The 8750-nt window shown below is 35.3% G+C and overlaps 2 protein-coding genes across 2 annotated transcripts; one reads left to right on the top strand and one right to left on the bottom strand.

Moving 5' to 3' along the window:
* The first annotated feature begins 1572 nt into the window (after positions 1–1572).
* On the top strand, positions 1573–4539 carry LOC128871614 (5'-3' exoribonuclease 2 homolog). The gene has a single exon (XM_054113494.1). The coding sequence runs from the start codon at positions 1675–1677 to the stop codon at positions 4333–4335; it is 2661 nt and encodes an 886-aa protein (XP_053969469.1). The 5' UTR covers positions 1573–1674; the 3' UTR covers positions 4336–4539.
* Positions 4540–4905: 366 nt separating this feature from the next.
* On the bottom strand, positions 4906–5948 carry LOC128871615 (short coiled-coil protein A). The gene is made up of 2 exons (XM_054113495.1): positions 5678–5948; positions 4906–5611 (listed from the first exon to the last, which is right to left on the bottom strand). The coding sequence occupies exons 1-2, from the start codon at positions 5742–5744 to the stop codon at positions 5268–5270; spliced, it is 411 nt and encodes a 136-aa protein (XP_053969470.1). The 5' UTR covers positions 5745–5948; the 3' UTR covers positions 4906–5267.
* Positions 5949–8750: the final 2802 nt, after the last annotated feature.

The raw sequence follows: 8750 nt of genomic DNA, 5'->3' as shown, positions 1-8750 counted from the left end.
TATTTTCTTGTGTTTTTTGATTCTCAACTATTCCATTTTAGAAAATTTAGGGCGTGACTCAATAATAGCTGCCGTTAAGTGGTCGATAATCCGAATATAGTAGTCAATAGAGTTAGTTAAATACATTTGAACCAGACATTGAAATAAAATTTTGACTTTTGCAAAATAATTATCGATGGCCGGGGAAGGTTATTAAAGTGACTTTCTTTCTCTGTATGTACTTCAAACCCATTATTTAAATATTTTTAGAAAAAAAGAATTTTCTTAAAACAATATAAAAAGTGTCTTAAAATTTTTTTTTTTTTATTAGAAATATAATAAATATAATATAAATATAAAAATCTTCAATTTAGAGTGCGGCTGTCAAATTCTAGTTCTCTCAAGTTCTAATTAGTTATGTATACACTAGGGATGTTATTATTAGCAGAAACCTTTGATCCCGTGATTTCAGTATATTTTTAAGTTGTCCCGATACTTACTTCTTTAATATGGATGAAAATTCAAAAACTTGAAGTATTTAAACATATCTTGAAAATAAACCATTTAAAATTTAACATGACTGATCACATACAAACAGTGTCTCACAAAAGTATTCGGAAATCTAATTTTCCTAGTCTCTTCTAACTGGCGCCAGTTGGACACACCAAATTAAGCCCTCTCCACCTGCTCTTTCCAACGCAGAGGAGGCCTTCCTCTTCCTCTGCTACCACCAGCTGGTACCGCATCGAATACTTTCAGCGCCGGAGCGTTTGTATCCATTCGTACAACATGACCCAGCAAACGCAGCCGCTGGATCTTTAATCGCTGCGCTATGTCTATGTCGTCGTAAAGGTCATACAACTCATCGTTCCATCGCCTGTGATATTCGCCGTCGCCAACGTGCAAGGGTCCGAAAATCTTTGACAGAATCTTTCTCCCGAACACTCCAAGTGACGCCTCATTAGGTATTGACACCGTTCAAGTTTGCGGGCTATATGTTAGGACGGGCATGTTGAGAGCTTTGTAAAGTGTTAGGTTTGTTCGTCGAGAGAGGATTTTACTACTCATTTGCCTACTTAGTCCAAAGTAGCACTTGTTGGAAAAACAAATTCTTCTGTTGCAGTCAAATACAATATTAAAAGACAAAATGCCGAAAGTAAGTGAAAACCCTAAACTACTTGGTAGTCATTAAGGAATTCTGAGCTTTTAGCATAGTGTTAGTGTTTACCCTTGAATTTCTATTTAACAGCTCTCTATGCAAAAGACTAACGTAAACTTGAGAAAGAAATTTGGGAAAATTAAATTTAAAATTTTATATTTCTAAGTTTATTTCACCATTTCATTTCCCTGCCCATTTTCCAGTCCAAATTAAAATTTCTGGTCTGATACATTATCCGAAAATTAAAGAAATTTCCACGCATAGCTTACACAGCAACATCTAAGCGTACACTTAACTGAATCGTACTCGTATAAATAGATTTTCATAAGCTTGTTAATACAGTGGTAAACTGAATGAATACCCTTATTATTTGGCTACTTGCGCGAAGTTGGATGCTTCTTGAACGTTAGTACTACCATTCACAGTGAAGTATCTATTGGTATTATTCTTGTCCATGTTTTCCGCTTGTTTGGTTAAGCATTAATTTCCTCGTTTTATTATTTGTAGAAAAATTTCGAAGTTAATTAAGTGCGAATATGGGTGTTCCAGCATTTTTTAGATGGCTAAGTAAGAAGTATGCTTGTGTTATCGTTGATTGCACGGAAAACAAAAGTGTTGATCCAAACACTGGAAGCACAATATACGAAGATGCCACACTCCCGAATCCCAATGGGATTGAGTTTGACAATCTGTATTTGGATATGAATGGTATAATACATCCTTGTACGCATCCTGAAGATAAGCCCGCCCCTAAAAATGAGGATGAAATGATGGTAGCAATATTTGAGTGCATTGATCGCTTGTTTGGTATTGTTCGGCCGCGAAAATTATTATATATGGCGATTGACGGGGTAGCTCCAAGAGCAAAAATGAATCAACAAAGATCACGGCGTTTCAGAGCTGCTAAGGAAGCAAACGAAAAACGAAATGAGATACAAAAGATAAGAGAAGAACTTTTAGTTAAAGGATGTATTCTTCCTCCTGAAAAGACTGACGAGGAACACTTCGATTCTAATTGTATAACACCAGGGACACCGTTTATGGATAGATTAAGTAAGTGCTTACATTATTACATTCACGACCGCATGAATACAAATCCAGCCTGGAAAGGAATAAAAGTGGTATTGTCAGATGCAAATGTTCCCGGTGAAGGTGAACACAAAATAATGGATTACATTCGAAAACAAAGAGCTCAACCAGATCATGATCCCAATACGCAACACGTTTTATGTGGTGCAGATGCCGATTTGATTATGTTGGGACTCGCTACACATGAACCGAATTTTACCATTATACGAGAAGAATTTTTACCCAATAAACCTCGTCCTTGTGAGATATGTAAACAATATGGTCATGAGATGCAAAAGTGTGGGGGCTTGGAGAATCCAGGTGGTTCGAAAGATGACAGTTTCAAACCAGATGTTCCCATCAATGCTGAAGTTAGATTTATATTTGTCCGGTTAAGCGTGCTGCGCGAATACCTCAAGAAGACTTTGGAAATGCCCAATCTGCCATTCAAATATGACTTTGAACGCGCTTTGGATGATTGGGTTTTTATGTGCTTCTTTGTCGGAAATGATTTCTTACCACATTTGCCAAGTCTTGAAATTAGAGAAGGCGCAGTAGACCGTTTGGTAGAGCTCTATAAAAAATGTGTGTATAAAACTGGTGGTTATTTAACAAATTCGGGCGAAGTGAATTTACAGCGCGTGCAGATGATACTAACAGATTTAGGGAACGTTGAAGATAATATTTTTAAGGAGAGACAACGCCGCGAGCAACAATTTAAGGCAAGGCAGAAGCGTATGCGCGATAACGAATATAAAGCTCAAAGTCTTGCTGTGTCCACTTTTTTTGAACCCACAGCAGTAAATCGTGGAGGCTCAGGAGCACAAGGTAATAAATTTAATTACAAGGAAGAAGCTATGAAATTAAGAACACAAAATAATAAGGGAGTAAAAAGGACAGCTTCCGAAGCCGGGCTCGACAACGATTCTGATGAAAATGATAATGACGAAGTCCGATTATACGAAGCAGGTTTTAAAAACCGTTATTATGAATCGAAATTTGATGTAGGTACAAATAATCAAGGCTTTCGTTACTCTGTTGCACTGCAATATGTACGTGGACTCTGCTGGGTTCTTAAATATTATTACCAAGGTTGCGCTTCGTGGGACTGGTATTTTCCCTACCATTATGCGCCTTTTGCTTCCGATTTTGTGAACATAACTGGATTGTCAACTAGTTTTGAGAAAGGTACAAAGCCATTTAACCCTTTAGAACAATTGATGGGTGTTTTTCCTGCTGCCAGCTCATCTCATGTCCCAAAGCCATGGGCAACATTAATGTCTGATCCCGATTCACCAATTATTGATTTCTATCCGGAAGATTTTAAAATTGATTTAAATGGCAAGAAATTTGCTTGGCAAGGAGTGGCCCTGCTTCCTTTTGTAGACGAACGAAGACTTTTCAAAGCTTTAGCGCCCTACTACAGTAAATTAACCGAAGAGGAAGTTCGCCGAAATAAGCGAGGAGATAATCGCCTATATATTGGAAATTTGCATCCTAAATTGGAATGGCTGAAACATCAGTTGAAAACGTTTACCTCTATGGAGAAAAAAGTGGCGATTGTCATGGAAGGAATGGGAGGAAGCATTTTGAAAGCCGAAGATAATATAAAAAATCTAGGCACATTAAAATCACCAATATATGGTTTACCCAATATAATGTCGAATGAGGTTGTTACCGTACGTTTCCGAGATCCTGAATATGACAGTGATTTTATATTCCCTGCCAAACGGCTACAAAACGCCATTGACCCTCCAAACGTTTTAAACTCCAAATCGGAAGGGCCTGCTGGTCACAACCGACCAGTTATAGGATTCAATAGAAACCTGCCTACCGGACATTTAAGTGCTGGTGGTCATAGAATGGTGCAAGCAAGTCTTGGTCGACCCTCTTATAATAGGGGTGGAAATAACCAGGGTCCATATCCACGAGGGCCAAATTCCCAACAAAATTTTCAAGCCAGGTCGGGTTATAATAATTACCAGAACAATTTTGGCAACAACTTTTCTAATGGAAATAATTATCAAAACAATTACCGCAATAATCAACAGCACCAGCCTAGAGGTGGGCAACATAACAACAGATTCCAAAGATATAATCCGTATGGGCAACATAACAATAGATATTAAATGTTTTAGTTTTTAATGCAAAATTTCATAATTGTGAAAAGATGTTTTTAGAAATTACTTCACACAAATATAATCAATGGACTTAAGTATAAAAATTACTTTACAGATATGTAATCAATAGACCTAAGTATGTACTGTATTACATATAAAACAAATAAATTTTTATAATGAGGTTGAAAAACATAGGTTTGAACCCATTAGAAAGCAATGTCTTTTTATTTAAATGAAAAGTTGATGGAAGAATTCAATCGAATAAATGAGAGTACCTACTGCGTTTGAGTGTGACAGTACCTACTACACTGATAAAAGGTATTTTGTTCAGAAGTAGAACATACGCATGCTCTTCAAGTAACGAAATAATTAAAACTGCAACCAATTTTCTAGTTGCAATTTTGTTGTAGCAGCATAAACATTCCGCATATATTAACGAGAATGCTGAAGTGACAGTCCTTGGCCGGATATAAATCCGGGTCGTTCCGGTTACGTAGAATCGACTGTCGTGGGAACATTCTTACGTACTTCTAGTTGCAATATTCTCTTTCGGTGATTACTCCTTAATTCAAATACAAATTTCAGAACAAGGCATTTTATTTGGTATCGTGTAGCAAGTTATGCGTATGTGTATGTGGTTGTTGTGTACTTTAAAAATATATATATATAAAACTATAGCGATACATATCCTAGTTAATAATAAAAACGTTTTTGCCAAAAATTCTTCAATGCGTAACTGAATATGAATTGATTAGATGCATAAATTCGACAACGTACAAAAAGTTCAGAAATGCGTTTAAGCATTTATGTTACAATAAAAGATCATGAATTTCGCAATATTTAAACTTGAATACAGCAAAAGAAAAATTAATTTTACGTGCGTACGAATCCCCGTCATTTGCTGGTTCAAAGGAATCTTGACAGCTTATTTCCGACACTCTTCACTTCTTTTTCGCATTTGGGCTTGTCGACTGAAATACTGACGAAGCTGACATTAAATTTTCTATGTATTGTCCAAGGACCTGGTTTTCGGATCGTAACTTTAAATTTTCTTCTTTCACTGAGTCGACACGCTGTGAAAGATCATCGAGTGTGTTTTGCAGTTCCAACACTTGTGTAATCAGGCGAGCCTTCTCCTCTTTCTCATCGGGGCTAACATCAGCTTCCAATGAGTTGTGGGATGAGTCAGGGGTGGTGCTGCGATTAGTGAAGGATGAACGCAGCGAATCCATTGAACGTCCATTGGGTATATTATTTCCATGAGGATCTTCGTCATTGATGATTACTAAAGTAAAATAAGGAAAAGGATTTTCATGCTTTATTGAATCCCACAATTTCCTGATCTCAATACCTTGTGTGTCCTCATCAGCCAATGGTATGTTGTCATCGGGTTCTTGTAATTTATCGATTAGTGACATACTTTCTGTAAATGGGCTAGCGAATGTAAAATGTTAATCTGTATTAACACTGCGGTAATTTTCTATTAAAACTCCGATTTAGTAATACTGCAAGCAACCAAACTGTTACTATAGTTTATATGTATATATTCCAGTCGATTAAAGAATAAATAAACGAAATTCACAGGTTTTAACTTTTCAACGACCATTAACTAACTCAATCGACTGCTTTTTGTTGTTTGGCAGTTGCAGTGTTGCTTAGCGAACGTACGTAAAAATGACGACATTCAAAAACACACACTACTTTAAATACTATTGGAACGTCAAGATGAAAATAAAAATATCATGACAAAACCACAACGGTAAGGCACATTCAATTAATGTAAATTTATCATGGCTTTAATGCTCGACAAACATTTTATACATTTCAGAAAATTGTGAAACGGATATACATATGTGTTCCGCTAAGGTGCGGAAGTTGTTCAATAACCGATGTTTTACATAATTCTTAACACGAAAAGCTCACATGTGTGAATAATATTATCATTATTTCTGGTAAAGATATGTACATACTATTGTAATTGTTATATAGAGAGTAAGAAGTGATAATCATGTTTCATATTAATTATCATTTTCCATCTTGCTATTATCTTAGTTTGAATTATCTTTCAACTGCCTTTTTCCGGATTTTTATAACTTTGATTTTATTAATATTTTCACATGCGTTATATTGTTAGTGCAAACAATATTAATTTTTAATATTAATTAATGAACGCTCTCTGTATTGCGATGGCCGAGTTAAATAAACTTGTACGAGCAGAAAACAAATATATATACATTTTTGTTTTGTACAACTTTACAATCTATTAACAGCCTTACAAAAATATGAATAAAAGTACTTGTGTTTTAAATAGCAAAATTTCTCGTATTTTTTTTTTTTTTTTGAGAGCTAATAATATTATTTATTTATTTAATATATGGAAAATAACAATAAATTATTATTTTACAATAAATAAAAAAGGAGCACTAGCTGCCAGGGCTTACGGCTCACTACTCTAATAAGATTATTTTTTTTAAAGTTAAGCTATTAGAGAGTTAATTTTCTGGAAACGATTATTAGGCACTATCAACACATGAATTAAAGAAATTAAGTTATGTGAAAGGTAAATTCATAGGATATACGGAAGAATATTTACATAGATGTTTAAGTAAAGAGACTTATGGTTTAAATCAATTTTCTCAGATCCGCTCTAATTAAGTAATCTGTCATTTTCTCAATGTTTTCCTGAGAAGGAGTCTTAAGTAATTCCGATGGAAGATGGTTGTTGAAACTTGTGTTCCTGAGATTCATAAAATGCGTGCAGTCGTCCAACAGGTGTTTAACTGTTAATGTTGACAGGGTGTAGTAGGGGCAGGGAGGTGGCATCTCACTAATTAAAATGTGGGAGTGTGTACCGATTGTGTGTCCAATACGGAGTCGGATGAAGGCAGTGATGTCCTTGGTACGGCATATGGCTTGATAGTTGGGTTTAGCGCCAGTTGTATTTAAGCTTGCATAATGGTGTTGCACTGTTCTCCATGCCTCAGTTCTTTTTGTTTCCAAATATTTATTAATTAGTCCGCAGATGTCCTTCTTAAGCATACAGTCAAATGTGTGCAACGGTTCCATTGCTGCAGCCTTAGCTTTTTGGTATTTTTTTTTTTTTTGTTTTTTTTTTTTGAGAGCTAATAATATTATTATTATTATTATTAAAGTCAAACATACAACCATAGGTTATTTTTACAATGATTGACCTTATGAATAGTTTACATAAAAGGATTAACAGTAAAATCAAAATTAAAATTAAAATTACAGATAGTAGTAAAGAATTATAAGTTGGAGAAAGTATTAAAAGGAAAGTACGGTAAAAATAGTAGTAGTAGGAGTAGGGATTAATAGGAAGAGATTTAAATAATGTAGATCCATTTGAGTACATTCAGCAATTTTCGGGAAGATAGCGAAGCAATTTATTTTTGAAACACGAGCTTTCTTTTATACGTTTAACTTTGTAAGGTAAGGTATTCCAAAGACGGACAGAGAACACAAAGTGTTGACGCCTTCCAAGAACCGCTAGTTTATTTTTGGCGAGCTTGACAAGTGAGTGTCGTAAGCAGAGAAAAACTTTTCTGTGGAAACGTCTGAACGTTTAGATGCAAGGTGGCAAAAAAATATGCTTTGAAATAAATTTTGCCAAAATAAAAAAACTTATTTTGAGAGATGGAAATATTTATTTTGACCTTTACACGTTCTATTGCTTGTCCGTTTGTATACTACAACTGCCTCATTAACAAGAGTCAAATATTATTAACGTACGACGCCATTTGCTAAAATTATAAATCTTCCGATAGGGTGATTACGATTTATTATGATTGGCTCAAGGCGAATCTATTAAAGGTGGTATTGATAAATCAGCTAATTTGTTTTTTTCGCTGTGCCCATGTGGCTGTCAGAACAGAATAAAACAAGGCGAATATGCCGTGACAATCAAGCGTACAAAACATTGTTGTTGGTCTAGTGCCATCACCTTTAATAAATGCGCCTTGGATTGGCTTTTCACTAACGCCCGCCTACTCTTCCTTTCCTTTTTGTTTGCTTATTCTCTGTGTTGGCATCACAGCTTCTATTGTTCTTGCCTTTTTAGAGTGCTGCAAATTTTCGGGTTGCTGCGCTGCGCTACAACGTCAACGTGCTCTGCTTGGCTGACCGTTCACGTCTTCGCTGTTTGTCAATGTCGCCGATTCCTCTGCCGCTGCTGATTTTCGTTGTTATTCTTCTTATCAAATGAAATAGGTAACAAAGTTTTACAACGGCGTTGATGTTTTTGATTACATTTAACATTTGTTCCAGCCGAAAAATCATCCGAAAATATTAGGCAAGTTATTTAAAAGGAATTTTATTATTGCAACCGCAAAATCATTAAGAAAAGATAAATTATAGTGTGTTACAGAAAATATCCAAATATATTTCAAACCTTTTCATTTTTGTAG

Source organism: Anastrepha ludens, chromosome 2, assembly GCF_028408465.1.
Source record: "Anastrepha ludens isolate Willacy chromosome 2, idAnaLude1.1, whole genome shotgun sequence".
Classification (NCBI taxonomy): domain Eukaryota; kingdom Metazoa; phylum Arthropoda; class Insecta; order Diptera; family Tephritidae; genus Anastrepha; species Anastrepha ludens.
This window is presented reverse-complemented; position numbering and strand designations above follow the sequence as displayed.

Excerpts from the sequence above, each read along its gene's own strand:
- LOC128871615 (XM_054113495.1), bottom strand. The coding sequence starts at position 5,744 with ATGTCACTAATCGATAAATTACAAGAACCCGATGACAACATACCATTG. Across the intron at positions 5,612-5,677 it reads GGCTGATGAGGACACACAAG|TAATCATCAATGACGAAGAT; the intron begins GTATTGAGATCA and ends ATTTTACTTTAG.
- LOC128871614 (XM_054113494.1), top strand. The coding sequence starts at position 1,675 with ATGGGTGTTCCAGCATTTTTTAGATGGCTAAGTAAGAAGTATGCTTGT.